The 25,960-nt window shown below is 46.0% G+C and overlaps 2 protein-coding genes across 4 annotated transcripts in view; both read left to right on the top strand.

Moving 5' to 3' along the window:
* LOC132781205 (pleckstrin homology domain-containing family G member 2) overlaps nucleotides 1–15,552 on the top strand; it is a 106,133-nt gene extending 90,581 nt beyond the window's left edge. For all 3 annotated transcript variants that reach the window (XM_067461455.1, XM_067461456.1, XM_067461454.1), the window contains 5 exons: nucleotides 1,694–1,732; nucleotides 2,345–2,361; nucleotides 4,094–4,381; nucleotides 6,392–7,817; nucleotides 10,398–15,552. In XM_067461455.1, the coding sequence (XP_067317556.1) occupies nucleotides 1,694–1,732; nucleotides 2,345–2,361; nucleotides 4,094–4,381; nucleotides 6,392–7,817; nucleotides 10,398–12,217 (3,590 nt within the window). In that variant the 3' untranslated portion in view covers nucleotides 12,218–15,552. The remainder of the gene's footprint in view (nucleotides 1–1,693; nucleotides 1,733–2,344; nucleotides 2,362–4,093; nucleotides 4,382–6,391; nucleotides 7,818–10,397) is intronic.
* Nucleotides 15,553–23,592: 8,040 nt separating this feature from the next.
* The window catches only part of LOC132780382 (neuroglobin-like), a 32,686-nt gene continuing 30,318 nt past the window's right edge, over nucleotides 23,593–25,960 (top strand). The window contains exon 1 of the mRNA XM_067461227.1: nucleotides 23,593–23,741. The gene's annotated coding sequence lies outside the window, so the exon portion shown is untranslated. The remainder of the gene's footprint in view (nucleotides 23,742–25,960) is intronic.

The raw sequence follows: 25,960 nt of genomic DNA, 5'->3' as shown, positions 1-25,960 counted from the left end.
ACAGATGCAACTGTTTTTCTGGCTGTAAAGGTCAACAGCAAGCTAGACAAATGGTCAGGAGCTTACTCCGACCTGGGTTGGCTTCGAACTCAGTACCTAAATTTCCTACTTGACAGATGCAACTGTCTTTCGGGCTGCAAAGGTCAACAGCAAGCTAGACAAATGGTTGGGAGCTTACTCCAACCCAGACTGGCTTCCAACTCATGACTTTTCAGTCAGTGGTGATTTAATGCAGCTGACTCCTAGCCAACTGCGCCACAGCCCAGTCTTTAGTAATAATGGTAATAATAATAATAATAATAGTAATAGCCAATACCCCAGAATGGCTTTGACATTTGATTTATTCAAACAGTTATTATCTCATGTTATTATCCCACTGGGTGGGATGCTTGCTCCATCCATGTTCAACATCTACACAAATGACCAGCCACTACCAGAAGGGACAGAGAGTTTCATCTATGCTGATGATCGTGCCATCACCGCTCAAGCAGGGCGCTTTGAGATGGTAAAACAGAAGCTCTCCGAAGCTCTAGGTGCTCTTACTGCCTATTACTGGGAATACCAGCTGATCCCCAACCCATCTAAAACACAGACATGCGCCTTTCACCTCAAGAACAGACAAGCATCCCGAGCTCTGAGGATTATTACCTGGGAAGGAATCCCACTGGAGCATTGCAGCGCACCCAAATACCTGGGAGTCACTCTGGACTGTGCTCTGACCTACAAGAAGCACTGCCTGAACATCAAGCAAAAAGTGGGTGCTAAAAACAATATTATTTGAAAGCTGACTGGCACAACCTGGGGATCACAACCAGACACAGTGAAGACATCTGCCCTTGCGCTGTACTACTCTGCTGCTGAGTACGCATGCCCAGTGTGGAACACATCTCACCACGCTAAAACAGTAGATGTGGCTCTTAATGAGACATGCCGCATTATCACGGGGTGTCTGCGCCCTACACCACTGGAGAAACTACACTGTCTAGCCGGTATTGCACCACCTGACATCTGCAGGGAAGTAGCAGCCAATAGTGAAAGGACCAAGGCAGAGACATCTCCAGCTCATCCCTTGTTTGGGTATCAGCCAGCACGTCAATGAATTAAATCAAGAAATAGTTTTCTAAGATCTACAGAGACACTCGCTGGAACACCTCAGCAAGCGAGAGTCCAAAAGTGGCAGGCTCAAATCCAGAACCTCAATCAATGGCTGATACCAAATGAGAGACACAGAAGACGAGACTTGGAAGGCACTGAACAGACTGCGCTGTGGCACCACGAGATGCAGAGCCAACCTTGAGAAATGGGGCCACAAAGTGGAATCCACGACATGCGAGTGTGGAGAAGAGCAAACCACTGACCATCTGCTGCAATGCACCCTGAGCCCTGCCACATGCACAAGGGAGGACCTCTTTGTGGCAACACCAGAGGCACTCCAAGGGGCCAGATACTGGTCAAAGGACATTTAATCAACAACCAATCTTGCAAACTCTGTTTTGTCTGTTAAAAATTTGTTAAAAATGTAATACAATTGTCTGGTTGATACTGACACGATAAATAAATAAATAAATATCCCACTGGATCGATTCCGCTCTCAATTCAATTATTTTGCATATAAGTCTTGTTTTGCATGTCTCGCCATCTGTTCATTCCAGCCTAGGCCTAAATAAACTTGTATTTCTCCTTCTGTTCATAGAGCCAGCTAAGGATTCCCAAGTTTTGTTCCATCAGGCAGGTAAGTCCTCTCTTTGTTCTGTATATTATTATTATTATTATTATTATTATTATTATTATTTTACAATATTTATATGCTGCCCTTCACACCCCGAAGGGGAATCAGAGCGGATCACAAAACACATATACGACAAACATTAAATGCCATTATACACTGAGAAGAAAGACAATTGTACATAGATAGAGGTATTTATGCTTTCCCATCTTCGGCATCTTGGAGGCTGTGCTCGGTTTTTGTGGCAGCCACAAAGTATGTTGAATTGGCTGCATGGCCACCTGTCGGGTGGCCACCTGTCGGGCTGGATGGCCATCTGTCGGGGGTGCTTTGAATGTGATTTTCCTGGTAGAACCAATTAAGAAATGATATTTATAGCTCACAGAACGAAAATCGTGTTGCATCGTGTTCTTCCCCACTGGATGTTGCTTCTGTGATCAATTCCGTTCCATCTTGAGCCATCATAACAAGTCATGGTTCAAAGAGATTGAATAGGCTACTGCTGTCGATCTATTATATATCTATCTAGGATTTTAAAGACAATTAATCCCCTAACAGTTATTTTTTTCTTTCTTCCTTCTCTTCTTTTTCTATGTTCTTTCCTGGGGCCGTTCTCAGATGAGGACAAATTAAAGGTAAGTATGTGAAATGTGAATAATATGGCTTTTATTCTTGCTTTGCCTACTTGCAGGAACAGGTGAAGAAATATATCTATACAATATCTATCTGTCTATTGGCTATTGCTCTTCTCAACCCCCTGGGGGGGACGATCGATCGATCGATAGATAGGAGCCCATGGTGGCACAGTGAGTTAAACCCCTGAGCTGCTAAACGTGTTGACCGAAAGGTCACAAGTCTGAATCCGGGGAGCAGGGTGAGCTCCTGCTGTCAGCCCCAGCATTTGCCTGCCACATGAATTTGGAGGTGTCTACGGACAACGCTGGCTCTTCGGCTTAGAAATGGAGATGAGCACCAATCCCCAGAGTCAGACACAACTGGACTTAATGTCAAGGGAAAACCTTTACCTACCTTTACCTATACAGACACACACAGAGATACATACACACACACATTATATTATTTGCAAAATCTGTCATACATATATATGTGTGTATATATATGAGTGTGTGTGTGTGTGTGTATCTCTCTCTCAGATAAGGGTTACTTCACCTGGAACGCATACACGCACACACACACATATATAAAATTTTAGCAATATATGTATCAGTATATTGGGTTATTGTAGGTTTTTTCGGGCTATATGCCCATGTTCTAGAGGCATTATCTCCTGATGTTTCGCCTGCATCTATGGCAAGCATCCTCAGAGGTAGTGAGATCTGTTGGAATTAGGAAAATGGGTTTATATATCTGTGGAATGACCAGGGTGGGACAAAGAACCCTTGTCTGTTGGAGCTAGGTGTGAATGTTTCAACTGACCACCTTGATTAGCATTTGATGGCCTGGCAGTGCCTGGGGCAATCTTTTGTTGCAACAAGCCAGTGATTCCGGCCATGAAAGCCTTTGACAATATATCAGTATATTATTAGCAGATACACACAGACACATAAACATTTTAACAACATAGGTATCATTATATTATTAGCCAAGTCTTAAATGTGTGTGTGTATAAACACACACATACATATACATATATACACACACTTATTTAGCAATGTAATTTATCATTTTATTATTTGCAAAATCTGTCATATATGTGTGTGTGTGTGTACCTCAGATAAAGGTTACTTCACCTGGAATATATACATACACACACACACACACACATATATATAATTTTATCAATATCAGTATCAGTATATTTGCTAATAAGTCTTGTCATATATATACATACACATACCTACATAAACATTTTAACAATATAGGTATCATTATATTATTAGCAAAGTCTGTCAAATGTATACACATATATTATAATAATTGATATACACACACACACACACACACACACACACACACATATATATATATATATATATTCAGTTAAGGGTTGCTTCACCTAGAACAGGTATATATAATACATATTTGATATATTATATTATATTGTATTAATAACACATCTAGACCAGCCATGGGGAAACTTCAGCCCCCCAGGTGTTTTGGACTTCAATTCCCACAATTCCTAACAGCCGGTAGGCTGTTAGGAATTGTGGGAATTGAAGTCCAAAACACCTGGAGGGCTGAAGTTTCCCCATGGCTGGTCTAGATGTATGAAACTCTTACGAGGGTTTGGTTTAGCCTCCAGTTGGCTAAGAAGACTGAATGACCGTGTCGCGAAAGGATGCAAGTCTCATCAACATGAAAAGTTTGGAAAGTTCTGTTCAATTCTGTTTTGTTCCTTCTCCGCAGGCTGCCGATAGCGACGGGGAGCTCTTTCCGCCTTCGGAGCAACTAAACCACTCCGGAGCCCCTTCGGCCTCGGTTTCTGTCCTCGTCGGCGATTCAGGAGCCGAAAAGTCTGATCCGGACAAAGGAGAAGCGGAGTTCTCTCTTCCCGAAGAGTCCATCCCGAGCAATTTCTCCATCACGGAAGAGATCCTGGAATTGCTTAGCCAGCGGGGTTTGGATCAGGATGCCGGGAAAGACGGGGTCTTTGTGGAGGAAGGGAAGGTGGAAGCGAGCCACCTGGCTGCCCAGGTAAGAGATGAGCAAGGAGTAACGTTTTGGGAGAGACCTCCAAAGACCACCCAGTCCCTTCGGTCACTTAGGAAGACACAATCAAAGCCCTCCTGACAGATGGTCATCCACCTTGATGGCTAGGGGTCCTGCAATTATGGAAGCATAGGAAGGGAGAGACCTCTAAAGACCACCCAGTCCCTTCTGTCATTTAGGAAGACACAATCAAAGCCCTCCAGACAGATGGCCATCCAGCTGCTGTTTAAAAACTTCCAGAAAAGGAGACTCCATGATGCTATATATTCCAGTAAAGTTGGAAGACAATCCAGTCTTCCAACCTTAATCGGCATAAAGGAAGACTCAATCAAAGCCCTCTTGACAGATAGCCATCTGGTCTCCAAAGAAGGAGACTCCTATGGACACCAAGACATCTATGTTCCATTAAAGTTGGAAGGGATCCCCAAAGTCTATTCAGGTCAGCCCCGTTCTGTTATACCGGAAGACACAGTTAAAACCGCCAGATGGCCATCCCACCTCGGTTTAAAAACCTTCCGAGAATGAAACTCCATCCAGTCCAAACTCCTTTTGCCAGGCAGAAAGACACAACCAAAGCCCTCCCTATAGATGGCCATCTCAGTTTCTGGTCAAGAACCTGCAGAGAAGGAGACTCCACCGAACTTCCAGGGAACCTATTATTATTATTATTATTATTATTATTATTATTATTATTTGCAACTTACTTACTTAGGCGATCCCTCGTTGGACGAGTAAGATGGTCTTCCATGATGGGTTTCCTTGTGGATTCATAGGTGGCTGTGGAGCCCTATTCTTGACCCGCATCTTCTCCCACAGTGAAGGCATTGGTTTCCAGGTGGAAGGCGGTCCCGGTCAGGGTTGGCTTGATGTGTCTTCCTCCTGGCACGTTTCTCTCTTTCGCCCTCCACTCGTGCCTCCTCGAATCCTACAGCACTGCTGGTCACAGCTGACCTCCAGCTGGAGCGCTCAAGGGCCAGGGCTTCCCAGTTCTCAGTGTCTATGCCAGAGATTTTAAGGTTGGCTTTGAGACCATCTTTCAATCTCTTTTCCTGTCCACCAACGTTTTCTTGTCCACCAACATTTTTCCGTTCTTAAGTTCGGAGTAGAGCAACTGCTTTGGGAGATGGTGGTCAGGCATCCGGACAACGTGGCCGGCCCAGCGGAGTTGATGGCAGAGGACCATAAGATGACTCCACAGCAAACAAGATCACTCTGCTGGCTGTTGTATTGGATCACATTTCGGACACAAGTGTCTAGGACTGTGTGATGTATCGGCGAATAATGCGTGCAGTTCCCAGTAATCTGGGAGGTGGTAATCTTGTCAGCGCCAATTGTGCTTAAGTGCAGGCCAAGGTCTTGAGGCACTGCACCCAGTGTGCCGATCACCACCGGGACCCCCTTGACTGGCTTGTGCCAGAGTCTTTGCAGTTAGATCTTTAAATCCTCATATCGTGTTAGCTTTTCCAGTTGTTTCTCTTCAATCCTACTGTCACCTGTTGTTATTATTATTATTATTCTGTTTCCCCAAAAACAAGACATTAATTTTTGCTCCCAAAGATGCGCGACGTCTTATTTTAATATCTGTTTGTATATACAAAACTTACGAATTAGATACGACTAACGAAGATTTGCCCACCCCTAGTAACCACTCCTTAGTTCTTCTGCAGAATCAAACTATTGCATTTTTTAATCTCCTCGTTTCTAATTTCTGATTGGAAATAAAGAGACTAGACATATTTGGGCGCTGTACGGATCACTTACTTCACTTAATCACTTAGACAATCCATTCCTCAGCGTTTGTGTGGATCTCGACACCTTTTCTATTTGCCTCCACTCATATCTATCTTGAGAACGAGCTGACCAGTGTAACATTGTATGACCATGTTCATCTCTCACATTATACGCCTTACATTATTCTGTACATATCTCCGTGCTGAAATTCATTTTATTAGTTTTGACCCAGTTCCATTGTGTACATTTTGTCTCCTCTTTCAGGACCAGCCCGTACCGAAGGTTGTATTGGGAGGAGGAGAAGAAAAAGGAGAAGAAGAAGAAGGCGAATTCCAGGAGGATCCTTCCATAGATGCCATCCATGCATCAAGGGAGACCATCCAAGACCATCTGGCCCCGGTGCTTCGCCACTCTTTTACTAGTGACTCCTCAGAAGAAGAGGAACAGCAGCCACGTGAAGGATCCGACGGACCTTCTCCCCTCCATGTTCTGGAAGATTTGGCCTCCGAAGAAGCCAGTGGAAAGCTGGAGGAGACCCTCAATGAGGTTTCCCACCAAGACAATACCCAAACCAGGGAGATCCTCTGCCCTGAAGATGGTGAGCAATCCCGTCGTCCAAACGTCGGCCACCAAAAGGCATGGAGTGTCCCCAGAGGGGATGTCTTGACAGTCAAGAAGACAGAAGACGGTCCCAAGCGGGACTCCACCTTGACCAAGGAGGACTGGCTCTTGATCGAGAAGATCAAGAACTACTACGAAGGGGTGGAGATGGCGGTGGCGACAGTGGTGAAGAAGGACTACGCTCCTCCTCCGGTGCCACCTGGGGTGGTGCGAGAGTCCATCCTCCGGTTCAACAGCTTCCTCCGGCAGAGCGAGTCTCCGGACGGGGAAGTGGGCGGGGCCAGGCCCAGAAAGGTCCGCCCACTGTCCTCCAGAAGCCAATCAAGTAACACAGAAAGGTCTCCCAGCCACGAAGATTCCAAAGAGGGGCGGAGCCAGGTATCCTTGAGGCCAGAAGCGTCAACAAGGGGGCGGAGCTCTTCCGAAGGTGGCCAATCAGCAAGCGGCGGCACTGAACATCCCTCTCAAGGCAGATCCCATTCATTTCATTCTGAGAACGAACAGAACTCACGTCTTGATGTGGAATCAAGTGTTGCCCAAATGGATCAAGGGAGCAGGTTGGAGGAGGACCTCGTTGAGCCTGAGTTCAAGTCCTGCGCGGAGATCCGGAGAGCTTGGCAAGAGAAGGAGCGGGAAACTATGGAAGGGGGCAATCGGCGGTCCTATACGTCCCCCGAAAAGACACTATACATTGAGCCGCTGTGCATCGTGGAGGATTCGGACCTTGAGGACCCCCCTCCGGTTCCAAACAGAGATCCAGAAGGTGCCGAGGCAGCGATGGGAAAACAAGCAGTGGGGATGTCCACGGAGGAGTCCCCCACGTATCTCCCCACTTTGGACATTTATGAAAACAACGGAGGAGACCCGTGCCTCTTGGAGAACTCGGAACGGATCCTCAGCAAAGTCCAGGCACTGGCGAAGATGTATAGCGAGAAGATCAGCCGCCTGAAAGTGCCAAAGAGGGTAGTGGAGAGGCCGGGGATGAGGTCCCGGGCCCCATACCGGAAGGGCCCCATCAGGACCTCGGTTGGGACACCGGAAGGGAAGCCAGTGCCCAGCATCCCCCAATGTGAGTGAAGTCCTAACATTATGTATGCCTTTGGGGGGTGTTTTTGATGGCTGGACACCTAATGCACAACCAGAAAGTTTTTGAGCCAGGTTTGGTTGAAATAGAGGGCTGACTGTAGACTGAGTTTCTGGGAATTACTTCTTCAACAGAAAATCTGGTATCGGAAAAAGAAATAGCAGTAAAGTCTGGATTAACATGCGAACGCTTGCTTAATAATGGAGTTGGGGACAGCTGCAGTTTAGCTCGCCTGTTGTAAGAAGACACATAGTTGTATCAACTAGAGTAGAATCCCATTCTTTTCCAGCTCGACTTTTAGTGCATTGGGTTGTTGTAGGTTTTTTCGGGCTATATGGCCATGGTCTAGAGCAGGGGTCAGGAACCTTCGGCCCTCCAGGTGTGGTGGACTTCAACTCCCACAATTCCTTGGGCCAAGGTAAGCCTTTGGGGCGAATGCCGAGCCTCAAGGAATTGTGGGAGTTGAAGTCCACCACACCTGGAGGGCCGAAGGTTCCCCATGCCTGGTCTAGAGGCATTCTCTCCTGACGTTTCGCCTGCATCTATGGCAAGCATCCTCAGAGGTAGTGAGGTCTGTTGGAACTAGGAAAAAGGGTTTATATATCTGTGGAATGACCAGGGTGGGGCAAAGGACTCTTGTATGTTGGAGCTAGGTGTGCCACATACCAGTACTGTCATCTGTTGAGGAATTACAAGGGTGGAGGCATTACTTTTTATTCAACCCTCGTATGTTGGAATCCGCCCTGAGTCCCTTTGAGGAGATAGGGCAAAATACAAATAGCGTGTTGTTGTTGTTGTTATTTCTTTTGACACACAAGCTTTAACTGTGCAAAAGCTTCCCTGGCCACCACCGAAACGTGGGGTTCCAGGCTTAGTGATGAGTCCAGGATTAGGTTCTTATAGGTTTTTTCGGGCTATAGGGCCATGTTCTAGAGGCATTTCTCCTGACGTTTCGCCTGCATCTATGGCAAGCATCCTCAGAGGTAGTGAGGTCTGTTGGAACTAGGAAAAAGGGTTTATATATATCTGTGGAATGACCGGGGTGGGAGAAAGGACTCTTGTCTGCTGGAGCTAGGTGTGAATGTTTCAACTGATCACCTTCATTAGCATTTGAAGGCCTGCCTGAGCCTGGGAAATTCTCTTGCTGAGAGGTGTTAAGATGTGCCTGGTTGTTTCCTCTCTGCTGTTTTGCTGTTGTAATTTTAGAGTTTTTTAATACTGGTAGCCAGATTTGGTTCCTTTTCATGGTTTCCTCCTTTCTGTTGAAATTGTCCACATGCTTGTGGATTTCAATGGCTTCTCTGTGTAGTCTGACATGGTGGTTGTTGGAGTGGTCCAGCATTTCTGTGTTCTCAAATAATATGCTGTGTCCAGGCTGGTTCATCAGGTGCTCTGCTATGGCTGACTTCTCTGAACATTTTCCCAGGCTCAGCCAGGCCTTCAAATGCTAATGAAGGTGGTCAGCTGAAACATTCACACCTAGCTTCAGCAGAGAGCTCTTTGCCCCACCCCGGTCATTCCACAGATATATAAACCCATTTTCCTATTTCCAACAGACCTCACTACCTCTGAGGATGCTTGCCATAGATGCAGGCGAAACGTCAGGAGAAATGCCTCTAGAACATGGCCATATAGCCCGAAAACGCCTGGCTCGAGAGCAGTATGTGTGAAAAAGATCTTGGAGTCCTCGTGGACAGGAAGTTAAACATGAGCCAGGAATGTGATGTGGCGGCAAAAAAAGCCAATGGGATTTTGGGCTGCATCAAGAGGAGCCTAGTGTCTAGATCTAGGGAAGTCATGCTCCCCATGCTCTATTCTGCTTTGGTTAGACCACATCTGGAATATTGTGTCCAATTCTGGGCAAAACAATTCAAGAGAGATATTGACAAGCTGGAATGTGTCCAGAGGAGGGCGACTAAAATGATCAAGGGTCTGGAGAACAAGCCCTATGAGGAGCGGCTTAGGGAACTGGGCATGTTTAGCCTGAAGAAGAGAAGGCTGAGAGGAGATATGATAGCCATGTATAAATATGTGAGAGGAAGCCACAGGGAGGAGGGAGCAAGCTTGTTTTCTGCTTCCCTGGAGACTAAGACGTGGAACAATGGCTTCATACTACAAGAGAGGAGATTCCATCTGAACATGAGGAAGAACTTCCTGACTGTGAGAGCCGTTCAGCAGTGGAACTCTCTACCCCGGAGTGTGGTGGAGGCTCCTTCTTTGGAAGCTTTTAAGCAGAGGCTGGATGGCCATTTGTCAGGGGTGATTTGAATGCAATATTCCTGCTTCTTGGCAGAATGGGGTTGGACTGGATGGCCCAGGAGGTCTCTTCCAACTCTTTGATTCTATGATTCTATGTAAAAACCTACAAGAATCTAGTGATTCCAGCCATGAAAGCCTTCGACAATACAGAGTCCAGGATTACTCCCAAGCTGCGAACCTGCTCTTTCTTGATTAACCAACTTGATTGTTGATTAATCTCTGTCTTGATAAAATATTGCAAGTCTCGATTGGAGAAATAAGGTGTTGATTATGTGTTTTTTTTCCTCTTTGCTCCCTTTGCCACAGGTGAGCCACGGATCTATGGCCACGTCCTCATCCACGAGCCCCTCCAGCATGTGGTCGGGGTCCAGGAAAACACGCCTCTCGTTGCCGTCACTCGAGGAACGGCTTTGGAGCTGCGCAGCGAAAGGTCACCTCCGTTGCTCTCGCTGGACCTTTTGGCTCCTCTCCGCCAGTCTTTGCTGTGCCTTGCATCTGGACCTTTGGAGGCTCAGCCCAACGCCCCCCGAGACAAAGACTTATCGGAAAACTCTGAATGCAATTCGAATCCTCCGATGCCAACGACAGGGAGCAAAGCAAGGGAGTCTCCTTTGCCCTCCGAGTGCATCACCAAATGCCACATGAATGCCAAACCACCAAGGGAAGTTGGAGAGGTTGTGCAGTCCTTTTGCAGGAACCAATTGGAGGCGTCTAAAGAAACCGAAGTCTCTGGCTTTTCCTTAGAATTGCAGGACACAGACGTTTCCATAATTTGTTCCCCGCCAGACAAACCCAAACCCAGGTTTCTCCGTTCCAAAACTACCGAAGGGCCAATGCTACAGAAAGAGGAGCATCCTCCATCTCTTCCAAGTGATGCCTTCCAGGCAAACACAACCAACACTCCCCCTTCTCTAGATATGACTCAAAGCGACAATGTGGACGCCAAGGGACCAAACTGGAGCAACGACCGGTCCAAAACACTCTTTCATGGCTCGGAGACTCTAGTCCTGGATCATTCAAAGCCTCAATCTGAGGCCTCGCTAAGGAACGTCCCCGGCACAACGCCACCCCTATGTCCAGGGTCACCTTTACGGGACTCCCGTCCTGCTCTTTCTTCCAATCCACCCGCAGAATCGGATCCCTCCGCTTCCGTCCCTGTAGCACCAACGCCGAAGCTCTTTCCCACTTCGCCGGTCCGGCGGTGCCTCTCGTCCAGTGCCGCCGCCATTTCACGGTACATCGCCGCCTCCTGCATCAGCCAGAGCTTGGCCAAGAAGAACGGTGCTCCTCAACCGGAGGAACTCCAGGTGCCTTTCCAACCTCTCGCTCCTTCGAGACCGTTAGCGAACCCGTTGGCGCTGCTCCCCAAGTTGGCACCCAGGGCTCACGGTGGGCTTGCGAAGCCGGAGCCGTTGAACACCCAAGCTGGATCCTCTTCTCCTTGCTTCAGATCTGGACCTCTCTCACCAACGCGCCATAGGGCTTTCTCCTCCGCTGCCGTCGATCGGCGCTCTCCGTTCTCGTCCGCTTCGGAGCCAAACTCGCGGGTTCAGTCCCCTTTACCTGTGAAGCCCAGAGTTTGCTCTCCTCCTCCAGTCAGACTCCAAGGCTGCACCTTTATGCCATTGCGTGCTCATCCTTCTGGCCATATGGCTTCTCCTGTGGCTTTGGCACCAAACCCAGCCATTAGAGGTACGGTAGTGTCTCCCTTTCCTCGGTCGAGACCTCGAGGAAACAGTTTACCAGACCGTGGGACAACAGAGTCCACGAACGGAGACTCCGGTCCGACCCTCGGCGGTCAGCCTCAGGACCTCAGTGGCATCAAGTGGCCCAACGTGCCCGGCTTGTGCCTCAAGTACGTGAACAGGGAACGGAGGGCGAACCCTCCGGCGGAGGAAGGGTACGGTTGCCCCAAGCCGGACTCTCCCACCAACGCCGATGGAGCGAGGCCCCCCGAAAAGAGCCAGCAAAGGGTCAGCTATTCCACGACGGTCAACATCCAGATCGGGGGCAGCGGGCGCATCGCCTCCTTCAGCAACGCCCAGGTCAGCTTGACCCACCCCCTCCAAGCCACGCCGGAGCAGCTGAGTCTCAGGAAGGTCAACGGCAGCACCCCAAAAACGTGATGCGGAAACCCGTCGAGGCTATCGGGAATTTCAGCTTTCCAGATCTTGCATTTGGAGAGAAATTTTAAAAGATTTGCAACAGATGTGGGTTTTAGGCAGTGTTTACCAAACTCTGGTCTTCCAGGTTCCAGGATTTTAATCATTGCCCAAACCGGCCAAGGTTTTTGGAAGCTGGAATCCAAAACACTTGGAGAATTCGAGTTTGGGGAATTACTGGCTTAAGACTTCAGCCATGGATATTGGTTTTGTCAAAGGCTTTCATGGCTGGAATCACTAGCGTGTTGTGTTGTTTCTGGGTGGTATGGCTGTGTTGTAGCAGCACTTTCTCCTGACATTTCACCTGCATCTGTGGCTGGCATCAAAAGTACTTACTTACTTAGGCGATCCCTCGTTTTCCGAGGAGATTGTCTTCCAGTATTCTTGTGGGTCCGTATGTGGCTGTGGAGCCCTATTCTTGCTCTGCATCTTTTCCCACAGTGAGGGCATTGGTTTCCAGGTGGAAGGCGGTCTCGGTCGGGGTTGGCTTGACGCGCCTTCCTCTTGGCACGCTTCTCCCTTTCGCCCTCTATTCGTGCCTCTTCAAATTCTGCAGCACTGCTGGTCACAGCTGACCTCCAGCTGGAGCAGTCAAGGGCCAGGGCTTCCCAGTTCTCTGTGTCTATGCCAGAGTTTTTAAGGTTGGCTTTGAGCCCATCTTTCAATCTCTTTTCCTGCCCACCAACATTCCCTTTTCCGTTCTTGAGTTCGGAGTAGAGCAACTGCTTTGGGAGACGGTGGTCGGGCATCCGGACAACGTGGCCAGTCCAGCGGAGTTGATGGCGGAGGACCATCGCTTCAATGCTGGTTGTCTTTGCTTCTTCCAGCACGCTGACGTTGTCCGCCTGTCTTCCCAAGATATTTGCAGGATTTTCCGGAGGCAGCGCTGATGGAATCGTTCCAGGAGTTGCATGTGACGTCTGGAGACAGTCCACGTTTTGCAGGCATGTAGCAGGGTTGGGAGGACAATAGCTCTATAAACAAGCACCTTGGTATCCCTGTGGATGTCCTGGTCCTCAAACACTCTCTACTTCATTTGGAAAAATGCTGCGCTCGCAGAGCTCAGGCGGTGTTGTATTTCGGTGTCGATGTTGACTTTGGTGGAGAGGTGGCTGCCAAGGGAGCAAAAATGATCAACATTTTCTAATGTTACACCATTAAGCTGTATCGCTGGCATTGGAGAGGGGTTGGCTGGTGTCTGCTGGAACAGCACCTTGGTTTTTTCAATGTTCAATGATAGGCCGAGCTTCTCGTATGCTTCTTCGAAGGTGTTTAGAGTGGCTTGTAGATCTTCTTCTTCTAAAGATGCCAGCCACAAATGCAGGTGAAACGTCAGGAGAAAATGCTGCTAGAACACAGCCATATAGCACAGAAACCACACAACACTCCAGTTTTGGTTTTGTTGCAAATTGCAAGGCTCATTCTCCGGTGTTCGCTCTCCCGTAAGGAAAGGTCCACTGTCCTTGATCTCCCCACCTTGCCAACCCTATATCACAGCATCCTTTGCTCTTGAGTCGATTGCCGTTAATTGGTGCCAGCAGGAGTGCCAACCTTGATCCCAGGAGGGAAAGGAACCAAGGCAAACACAACACTGCGTTGGGGCTGTTTTTTTAATAAAATCTGCAACACACAAAAGAGTTTGACTCCTTTGAAAAGTCGTGAAGATTTAAAGGCACCGTGGTCCATTTTTGGTTTCCGCTGTTACATAATCTCAAAGTTCTCAACTTTGCCAATTGTTTTATAGTCCCCAGGAGTCCCATTAGGTCCAATGATTCAGCATTCTGGGAGTTGAAGTCTAAAGGACCAAAACCGATCTGAGAAGTCATCCACACTGACTACATCTACACTGTAGAATTAATGCAGTTTTGCAGCACTTTAACTACAATGGCTCAATGCTCTGGAATTCTAGTGAAGCACCAACCCTCTCCGGCATAGAAGGCTCAAGGTTTCATCAAACTACAACTCCCAGGAATCCATAACGTCAAGCCATGGCAGGAAAAGTGTTGCCAAACTGCATCAGTTCAACAGTATAGATCAGATATGGGCAAACTCAGGCCCAGGGGCCGAATGCGCCCCCTTGGGCTCTTTATTCAGGCCCTCCTCTCTCTCATCATTCTATCCTTCCATCTTTTTTCCTTCTTCCTTTCCTTCGTTCTTCCTTCTCTTCCACCCTTCTATCCTTCCTTCCCTCTCTCCCTCTTTCTCCTTCCTTCCTTCCTTTTTGTCTTTCCTTCCTTCTCTCTTTCTTCCTTCCCTCCCTCCATTCCCTCCCTCTTTCTCCCTCTTTCCATTCCCTTCCACTCTTTCATTCTTCTCTCCTCTCTTTCTTTCCTCCTTCCCTTCCTTCCTTCCTTCCTTCCTTCCTTCCTTTTCTTTTGTCTTTCCTTCCTTCTCTCTTTCCTCCCTCCCTCTTTCTCCCTCTTTCCATTGCCTTCCACCCTTTCGTTCTTCCTTCTTCCCTTCCTTCCTTCCCCTTTGTCTTTCCTTCCTTCCCTTTTTCCCCTCCATCCCTCTGTATTCAGGGCGCGCGGCATTTGGAAGGTTGAGAAAAACACTGAATTAGGAAATAACATTTGCAACCCAGGAACAAAAATTGTGTTACGTAGTGTAACAAATGGCATTTCCTTTTCTAGACATGGCTACTTGATCTGTTCTATGGGGCAGCAACCCAATTAAAACCCTTCCTTTTTGCAGAAACCCTATGGCAATGCTCTTCTCTGCCCTTTGTTTCTGTGTAAAACCAATTTGATTTGGATTTCAAGCCCAATCAGGAGGTGAGTTTCGGTATCTAACGGCCGGTGTCACCATTGCAAACTCAAGTTCCAGAGCTTTGCATTAGTTTACTTTTTAAAGCTGCCAAACTTCACTTTTTTTCCACTTTCCTATTTCTCAGAGACTGGATGGCCATCTGTCGGGGGTGCTTTGAATGTGATTTTCCTACTTCTTGGCAGAATGGGGTTGGGCTGGATGGCCCACGAGGTCTCTTTCAACTCTATCATTCTATGATTTATCCTCAATTTTTAATCAATTGTAACTTATGGGAGAGAAAAAGTTCCTTTTTCTCTCTCTCTCCTGTTGTGTTTTTCTAAGTAAACACAATTGCTTAACGGTTTTAGTGTTGTTGGGTTTGTTTGGGTTTTTGGGGGAAAAAAATGCTTATTTATAGTGACACCATTATTTTTTAATTTAATGTAAAGGATTATTCGCCTTCCTAACAAAAGGGTACGGTCTCGTTTCTGTGGTTTGTTGTAATATTCCCCTCCCAAACTTGTAAATAAACACGGATAATGTTTACCTTCTTTTCTATCGATGCCATTCATTGCCTTGTGGGAGGTACATCTATTTTTAATATATGATGTTCACATCTGTGTGCGTGCAGATAGGCATGCGCTTTTGGCCCTCAAAAAGGTAGGTTTTCAAATGGAAAGGGGGGGAATCTACACCGTAGGATAAATGCAGTTCAATTCCACTTGGAGCACCATAACTAAATGTTGGGATTAACTTCACAATTCAGCAGCAGATCAGTTGCACAACTTCAGTGCATTCCAGTAGCTTCTTCCTGCACAATATTTTCAGTCAACTGCTCCCACAGCCTGCAGTCACTCTGGAACTCTTTTACAGACGCTTGAGCACATGCCCGGCCATTGTCAGTTTTACCATTGTCTTTCCCCCAGTCTAGATGATATTACAGACTTACCACAGCATGCAGTTATATCTTGTCTTAGCAGACAGGTTCTTTTAATTACATATAGCCTTTGACGAACAACATCACAGCACAAGGAGAGAGAATACACTGTACATGACTTCCTTATATACAATTCATTTACACATAGCAATCACCGATTGGTTCCCAACTCATTGACTCAACTCAGACCCAGGATTACATCATTCACAATCACCTGGACTAGGCCAGAACACATTCCCCAAATGATTCCCTATATACAGAATACATTTCCAAACTCAAACCCAGGATTGCATCATTCACAATCACCTGAACTAGGCCAGAACACATTCCCCAAATGATTCCCTATATACAGAATACATTTCCAAACTCAAACCCAGGATTGCATCATTCACAATCACCTGAACTAGGCCAGAACACATTCCCCAAATGATTCCCTATATACAGAATACATTTCCAAACTCAAACCCAGGATTGCATCATTCACAATCACCTGAACTAGGCCAGAACACATTCCCCAAATGATTCCCTATATACAGAATACATTTCCAAACTCAAACCCAGGATTGCATCATTCACAATCACCTGAACTAGGCCAGAACACATTCCCCAAATGATTCCCTATATACAGAATACATTTCCAAACTCAAACCCAGGATTGCATCATTCACAATCACCTGAACTAGGCCAGAACACATTCCCCAAATGATTCCCTATATACAGAATACATTTCCAAACTCAAACCCAGGATTGCATCATTCACAATCACCTGAACTAGGCCAGAACACATTCCCCAAATGATTTCCTATATACAGAATACATTTCCAAACTCAAACCCAGGATTGCATCATTCACAATCACCTGAACTAGGCCAGAACACATTCCCCAAATGATTCCCTATATACAGAATACATTTCAAAACTCAAACCCAGGATTGCATCATTCACAATCACCTGAACTAGGCCAGAACACATTCCCCAAATGATTTCCTATATACAGAATACATTTCCAAACTCAAACCCAGGATTGCATCATTCACAATCACCTGAACTAGGCCAGAACACATTCCCCAAATGATTCCCTATATACAGAATACATTTCCAAACTCAAACCCAGGATTGCATCATTCACAATCACCTGAACTAGGCCAGAACACATTCCCCAAATGATTCCCTATATACAGAATACATTTCCAAACTCAAACCCAGGATTGCATCATTCACAATCACCTGAACTAGGCCAGAACACATTCCCCAAATGATTCCCTATATACAGTTAATGCATGACTCAGCATTTCCAGTAGAAGCCCATTAGCAGTGCATGACTCAGCTATATTACACTACAATACATTGTAAAACCTGTGGGATATGTATCTACACAGGGATTGTGTGGTGTGCATCTACACTGTAGGATTAACACAGTTTGGTCCCACTTGGACTGCCATGGTTAAATCTATGGGATTGTGGGGTGTGCATCTATACTGTAGGATTAATCCAGATTTGATCCAATTTGGATTGCCATGGTTAAAACTATGGGGTTGTGGGGTGTGCATCTACACTGTAGGATTAACACAGTTTGGTCCCACTTGGACTGACATGGTTAAATCTATGGGATTGTGGGATGTGCGTCTACACTGTAGGCTTAATGCAGTTTGGTCCCACTTGGACTGCCGTGATTAAATCTATAGGATTGTGGGAAGTGCATCTACACTGTAGGATTAACACAGTTTGGTCCCACTTGGACTGCCATCATTCAATCTGGGATTGTGGGATGTGCATCTACGCTGTAGGATTAACGCAGTTTGGTCCCACTTGGACTGCCATGATTAAATCTATGGGATTGTGGGATGTGCATCTATGCTGTAGGATTAACTCAGTTTGGTCCCACTTGGACTGCCAGGAGTAAATCTATGGGATTGTGGGGTGTGCATCTACACTGTAGGATTAATGCAGTTTGGTCCCACTTGGACTGCCATCATTCAATCTGGGATTGTGGGGTGTGCATCTACGCTGTAGGATTAACGCAGTTTGGTCCCACTTGGACTGCAATGGTCAAGTCTATGGGATTGTGGGATGTGCATCTACACTGTAGGATTAACGCAGTTTGATTCCACTTGGACTGCCATGATTAAATCTATGGGATTGTGGGATGTGCATCTACGCTGTAGGATTAACTCAGTTTAGTCCCACTTGGACTGCCATGATTTAATCTATGGGATTGTGGGATGTGTGTCTACAGTGTAGGATTAACTCAGTTTGGTCCCACTTGGACTGCCAGGAGTAAATCTATGGGATTGTGGGGTGTGCATCTACGCTGTAGGATTAACACAGTTTGGTCCCACTTGGACTGCCATGATTAAATCTATATAATTGTGGGATATGCTTCTACACTGTAGCATTAACACAGTTTGGTCCCACTTGGACTGCCATGATTAAATCTATGGGATTGTGAGGTGTGCATCTACACTGTAGGATTAACACAGTTTGGTCCCACTTGGACTGCTATGGTCAAATCTATGGGATTGTGGGATGTGCATCTACACTGTAGGATTAACACAGTTTGGTCCCACTTGGACTGCTATGGTCAAATCTATGGGATTGTGGGATGTGCATCTACACTGTAGGATTAATATAGTTTGGCCCCACATGGTTAAATCTGTGGGATTAAGGAGGGGGGTGTCTACACTATAGGATTAACACAGTTTGGTCCCACTTGGACTGCCATGATTAAATCTATGGGATTGTGGGATGTGCATCTACACTGTAGGATTAACTCAGTTTGGTCCCACTTGGACTGCCATGATTAAATCTATGGGATTGTGGGTTGTGCATCTACACTGTAGGATTAACACAGTTTGGTCCCACTTGGACTGCTATGACCAAATCTATGGGATTGTGGGATGTGCATCTACACTGTAGGATTAACACAGTTTGGTCCCACTTGGACTGCCATGACCAAATCTATGGGATTGTGGCATGTGCATCTACACTGTAGGATTAATGCAATTTGGTCCCACTTGGACTGCCATGACCAAATCTATGGGATTGTGGGGTGTGCATTTACACTGTAGGATTAATACAGATTTGATCCAATTTGGACTGCCATAGTTAAATCTATGGGATTGTAGGGTGTGCATCTACACTGTAGGATTAACACAGTTTGGTCCCACTTGGACTGCCATGATTAAATCTATGGGACTGTGGGATGTGCATCTACATTGTAGGATTAACACAGTTTGGTCCCATTTGGACTGCCAGGAGTGAATATATGGGATTGTGGGATGTGCATCTACACTGTAGGATTAACACAGTTTGGACCTGCCATGATTACATCTATGGGACTGTGGGATTTGTAGTTTGTTGTGACTCCAACACACTTTAGTAGAGAAGGCCCAAATCCTTGCAAAACCACAACTCCTATGTTTCCATCGCATTGAGCCAAGTGGTGTCAAACTGGATTAATGCTGCAGTGTAGAGCCGGCCAAGGCGACTGTTTTCTCCTTGAGAAGAAGCATGAAGATTTGGCCCATTCTTCTGGGACGGCGAATATTTTGCAGTGGATTGATGGAGACAAGAGGATGGCTTGACCTCCCGCGTTGTGGCTTCAATTCTGGACCGCACACGCACACACACACACCCAAGCAGACAGTGAGCAAAACCAGATGGCAGGGTGACTGCACAGGCATCACGGTGTTCTCGGCCTGGAGATCCAAACAATGATATTTAACTGTCTAAGGGGAACAATCGACTCGAATTTATGCCCTTCTCCTCAAACCAAGGGGTTGCGCATCTGTGCATATTCCTCGTGAATGTGCATCACCATTTTCAGAACGTTCTAGGTCTTGGAACATTGGACTACAACTCCAGAGTCCTGGGTTTGAATCTCTCCTGAAACCCATTGGGAGACCGCTGGAGGGAGGGAGGGAGGAAGGAAGGAAGGAAGGAAGGAAGGGGAAGAAGAGAATGAGGAAAGGGAGGAAAGAAAAGAGGAAGGAGGAAGGAAGGAAAGAAAGGAAAGGAAGGAAAGAGAAAGAAAGTAAAGGAAGCAAGGAAGGAATAAAAGGAAGGAGGGAGGGAGAAAGTAAGGAAGGAAGAGGAAGAAGGGAGGGAAGAAAGGAAAGAGAAAAGAGAAGAAAGGAAAGGGAAGGAAGGAAGGAAAGAGAAAAGTAAGTAAAGGAAGGAAGGAAAAGAAAGAAAGGGAAAGAAGGAAAGAGAAAAAGTCAGTGAAGGAAGGAAGGAAAGAAGGAAGGAAGGAAAAGAAAGGAAGGAGGGAGGGAGAAAGTAAGGAAGGAATAGGAGGAAGGGAGAGAAGGAAGGAAAAGGAAGGAAGGAAAGGGAAGGAGAAAGGAAGGAAAGAAAGAGAAGGAAGGAAGGAAGAAAAAAGAAAGGGAAGGAAGGAAGGGGAGGAAAGTAGGCAAAGGAAAGAAAAGAAAGGAAGGAAGGAAAGAAAGTAAGTGAAGGAAGGAAAAGAAAAGAAGGAGGGAGGGAGAAAGTAAGGAAGGAAGAGGAGGAAGGGAGGGAAGGAAGGAAAATGAAGAAAGGAAAGGGAAGGAGAAAGGAAGGAAAGAAAGGGAAGGAAGGAAAGAGAAAGAAAGTAAGTAAAGAAAGGAAGGGAAAGAAGGAAAGAGAGAAAAGTCAGTGAAGGAAGGAAGGAATGAAAGGAAGGAAGGAGGGAGAAAGGAAGGAAGGAAGGGGAGGGAGAGAGGGAAGGAAGGAGAAAGGAAGGAAAGAGAAAAAAGGAAGGAAGGAAAAAAGAAAGGGAAGGAAGGAAAGGGGAGGAAAGTAGGTAAAGAATGGAAGGAAAATAAAGAAAGGGAAGGAAGGAAAGAGAAAGAAAGTAAGTGAAGGAAGGAAAGAAGGAAGCAAAAGAAAGGAAGGAAAAGAAAGGGAAGGAATGAAAGGGAAAGAAAGTAAGTGGAGGAAGGAAAGAAGGAAGGAAGGAAAAGAAAGGAAGGAGGGAGGGAAAAAGGAAAGAAGGAAAAGGAGGAAGGGAAGGAAGGAAAATGAAGGAAGGAAGGAGAAAGGAAGGAAAGAAAGAAAAGAGAAAGAAGGAAGGAAAGTAAAGGAAGGAAGGAAGGAAAGAAAAAGAAGGAAGGAAAAGGAAGGAAGGCGAAAGGAAGGAAAGAAAAGAGGAAGGAGGAAGGAAGGAAGGAAAAGAAGGAAGGAAAGAAAGAAGATATGGAAGGAAAGAGAAAGAAAGTAAAGGAAGAATGGAAAGAAAATAAAGGAAGGAGGGAGGGAAGAAGGAGGAAGGAAGGGAAGAAAAATAAAATAAAGAAAAGATAGGATGGAAGGATGAATGGATGGATGGATAAGACAGATAGACAAGATGGATGGATGGATGGATGGATGGATGGATGGATGGACGGATGGAGAGAGAGAGAGAGATGGATGAAGAGATGGATGGATGGACGGATGGACAGATGGATGGATGAATGGATGGATGGACAGATAGATGAATGGGCAAATAGATTTGTGTATGGGTGGACAAATGGACAGATAAATACATAAAAAATGGAAACATTGATATATAGGCAGAAAATTAGACAGAGATAGACAGACAGGCGGATAAACAAACGGATAGATGGATGGATAAATGGACAGATAGATGGATAGACGGATGGATAGGCGGATAGATGGATGGACAGATTTAGCACAGTTGTGTGTATAATATCACAAAGGACGACCACCTCACCCGCCTCATAGGGAACCTGCTACAAAACAGGAGCTTCTTTGTTGAGTTCCAAGGACAGAGAAGCAGATGGCGGAAACAGAAGAACGGCCTGCCTCAGGGGAGCGTGCTTGCTCCATCCATGTTCAACATCTACACAAATGACCAGCCACTGCCAGAAGGGACAGAGAGCTTCATCTATGCTGATGATCGTGCCATCACCGCTCAAGCAGGGAGCTTTGAGATGGTAGGACAGAAGTTCTCCGAAGCTCTAGGTGCCCTTGCTGCCTATTACAGGGAAAACCAGCTGATCCCTAATCCATCTAAAACACAGACATGTGTCTTTCACCTTAAGAACAGACAAGCATCCTGAGCTCTGAGGATTACCTGGGAAGGAATCCCACTGGAGCATTGCAGTGCACCCAAATACCTGGGAGTCACTCTGGACCATGCTCTGACCTACAAGAAGCACTGCCTGAATATCAAGCAAAAAAGTGGGTGCTGGAAACAACATCATACGAAAGCTGACTGGCACAACCTGGGGATCACAACAAGACACAGTGAAGACATCTGCCCTTGCGCTATGCTACTCTGCTGCTGAGTATGCATGCCCAGTGTGGAACACATCTCACCACACTAAAACAGTGGATGTGGCTCTTAATGAGACATGCCGCATTATCACGGGGTGTCTGCGCCCTACACCACTGGAGAAATGACACTGCTTAGCCGGTATTGCACCACCTGACATCCGCCGGGAAGTGGCAGCCAGTAGTGAAAGGACTAAGGCAGAGACATCTCCAGCTCATCCCTTGTTTGGGTATCAGCCAGGGGCGGCTCGTCCATTAAGCAAAGTAAGCAGTCGCGGTACACTTTTTTTTGCCAGGGGTGCAGAGGCGCCTCTGTAAATGCCCCTCGACCACCACTTGAGGAGCGCCCCCTCGGCTCACAACAACCCTAGCAGTCCGGTGGGAGCTTGGCTTCCTTGCCTCACTGCCGGGCGATCCTCTTCCCAAAGGGGCCGGGCCCTTGAGGCTCGCCTAGCCCCTCTCATTTCTGCTCCATATCAATGATTGGTTGGGGGGGGGGGGGGGCGCCAAAATACTGTTTGCTTACCGTTGAAAATTACCTAGGGCCGCCTCTGGTATCAGCCAGCACATCAACGACTTAAATCTAGCAATAGTTTCCTAAGATCTATAGAGAACACCTCAGCAAGCGAGAGTCCAAAAGTGGCAGGCTCAAACCCAGAACATCAATCAATGGCTGATACCGAATGAGAGACTCCCCCCTGGGCACACAGACTTGGAAGGCGCTGAACAGACTGCGCTCTGACACCACGAGATGCAGAGCCAACCTTCAGAAATGGGGCCACACAGTGGAGTCCGCGACATGCGAGTGCGGAGAAGAGCGAACTATAGAGCACCTACTGCAATGCAACCTGAGCCCTGCCACATGCACAATGGGGGACTTTCTTGCGGCAACACCAGAGGCACTCCACGTGGCCAGATACTGGTCAAAGGACATTAATCAACTACCAAGCTTGCAAACTTTGTGTATTTTGTATGTTTGTTTGTTTGTTATGTCAAAAATGTAATACAACTGTCCGGTTGCCTGACACGATAAATAATCTATATATTCAATGCCTGTACTAGTTTGTCCCTGGCCTTGGAGTGCCATCTGGCCCATTATCTCCTGGAGAGGGAGAAATGCAGACAAGGCATTTGTTGTTATGCGCAGATGGGCCCTTCGCATCCCATCTCTCGTCCATTAGCCTCACATGCATTAGCCACACATGCTTTCCATGCGCCGGAGAGGGATGAGAAAGGACGATCAATCTGTAATTTTAAATGGAGCAGCAACAGGAAGAAGAAAGAAGAGAGAGAGAGAGAGAGCTAAGTGGATGTTTGTTACAGATGTTTGCACAGCAGGCCTTCTATCAGGCGGGCTCTAGGACCCTGGGGACACCTATGCTGGTAATGAATTCCTATGGGATGCACCTGCTGCAGAGAGTGGAAGGGAGATTGAAGCCAAATGCAAAGAGATGGGCTTTGCAAAAGGAACTCCTTGCAGTTGGATCCCACATCTGGACTGAGCATCAGATCAAAAATTTACCTTAAACCCCAAGAAATAGTTGCATTGGTAAGTAGTAGAACTTTTGCAATTCTTTTGATTTTTATCCTGATCCCACCAAGTATATGTATAGCCTGGGATTTGTAGTTTTGCAAGGTGCACATAGTGCACTCCAACTGAGCATCGGATCAACTATTTTCCTTAAACCGCAACAAGAAGTTGCATTGGTAAGTGACAGAACTTTTGCAATTCTTTTGTTTTTTTGTCCTCATCCCACCAAGTATATGTATAGCCTGGGATTTGTAGTTTTGCAAGGTGCACATAGTGCACTCCGACTGAGCATCAGATCGACGACTTTCCTTAAGCCTCAACAAGAACTTGCATTGGTAAGTGGTAGAACTTTTGCAATTCTTTTGTTTTTTTTTATCCTTATCCCACCAAGTATATGTATAGCCTGGGATTTGTAGTTTTGCAAGGTCACTTGCACATAGTGCACTCCGACTGAGCATCGGATCGACGACTTTCCTTAAGCCTCAACAAGAAGTTGCATTGGTAAGTGGTAGAACTTTTGCAATTCTTTTGGTTTTTTATCCTGATCCCACCAAGTATATGTATAGCCTGGGATTTGTAGTTTTGCAAGGTCACTTGCACATAGTGCACTCCGACTGAGCATCAGATCAACTATTTTCCTTAAGCCACAACAAGAAGTTGCATTGGTAAGTGGTAGAACTTTTGCAATTCTTTTGTTTTTTTTATCCTGATCCCACCAAGTATATGTACAGCCTGGGATTTGTAGTTTTGCAAGGTCGCTTGCACATAGTGCGCTCCATAGGGATGGAAATATTAAAGTCTCTGCCCCTGAGTGCTTAAAAGTTGCATTGGTATGTGATAGAACTTTTGCAGTTCTTTTGTTTTTTTATCCTGATCCCACCAAGTATATGTACAGCCTGGGATTTGTAGTTTTGCAAAGTTATTTGCACATAGTGCGCTCCGTAGGGATGGAAATATTAAAGTCTCTGCCCCTGAGTACTTAAAAGTTGCATTGGTAAGTGATAGAACTTTTGCAATTCTTTTGATTTTTATCCTGATCCCACCAAGTATATGTACAGCCTGGGATTTGTAGTTTTGCAAGGTCGCTTGCACATAGTGCGCTCCATAGGGATGGAAATACTCAAGTCTCTGCCCCTGAGTGCTTAAATATTGCATTGGTAAGTGACAGAACTTTTGCAACTCTTTTGATTTTTATCCTTATCCCACCGAGTATATGTACAGCCTGGGATTTGTAGTTTTGCAAGGTTATTTGCACATAGTGCGCTCCATAGGGATGGAAATATTCAAGTTTCTGCCCCTGAAAATGCTATTTAAAAAAAAATAATAATCAATGAGCATCTAATAATAATAATAATTTTATTTCTTACCCGCCTTTCCTCAATCAATAGAATCAATAAAACAACCAAATAAAATCAATAAAACAACCAAATCTACAAAATCAACTAAAAGCACGGCAAAAGTATTAATGCAATTTGATCTCAAGTTATTTATCTTTGCAATGTATGATTTTTAAGTTTATATAAATACTACTACTAATAATAATAGTAATAATAATAATAACTTGCAAATTAAATTTATCTTCTATCGGCGCCACTTTCTCTGCCATGGCTCACTGCTATGGCATCCTGGGAGTTGTAGTTTCACTAAGGGTGCGTGTAAACACTGCAGAATGATGTTCGGCACCACTTTGGCTGCCATGGTTCAATGCTATGATGTTCTGGGAGTTGTAGTTTCATGATGGGTGCATGTAAACACTGCAGAATGATGTTCAGCACCACTTTGGCTACCATGGTTCATTCCTATGATGTTCTAGGAGTTGTAGTTTCACTATGGGTGCACCTACGATATGGAATGAATGCAATTTGACAACATTTTGGCTGCTATGGCTCAGTGCTATGGGATCCTGGGAGTCGTAGTTTCGCTAAGAGTGCATGTAAACACTGCAGAATGATGTTCGGCACCCCTTTGGCTGCCATGGTTCAATGCTATGGTGTTCTGGGAGTTGTAGTTTCACTAAGGGTGAACACTGCAGAATGATATTCAGCACCACTTTGGCTGCCATGGTTCAATGCTATGGTGTCGTGGGAGTTGTCGTTTTACTAAGAGCACACCTACAATATGGAATGAATGCAGTTTGACAATACTTTGGCTGCCATAGCTCAGTGCTATGGGATCCTGAGAGTTGTAGTTTTACTAAGGGTGCATGTAAACACTGCAGAATGATGTTCGGCTCCACT

This window comes from Anolis sagrei, chromosome Y (genome assembly GCF_037176765.1).
Source record: "Anolis sagrei isolate rAnoSag1 chromosome Y, rAnoSag1.mat, whole genome shotgun sequence".
Classification (NCBI taxonomy): domain Eukaryota; kingdom Metazoa; phylum Chordata; class Lepidosauria; order Squamata; family Dactyloidae; genus Anolis; species Anolis sagrei.
The sequence above is the reverse complement of the archived record's forward strand: the minus strand, read 5'-3'. Positions and strand labels throughout refer to the sequence as shown.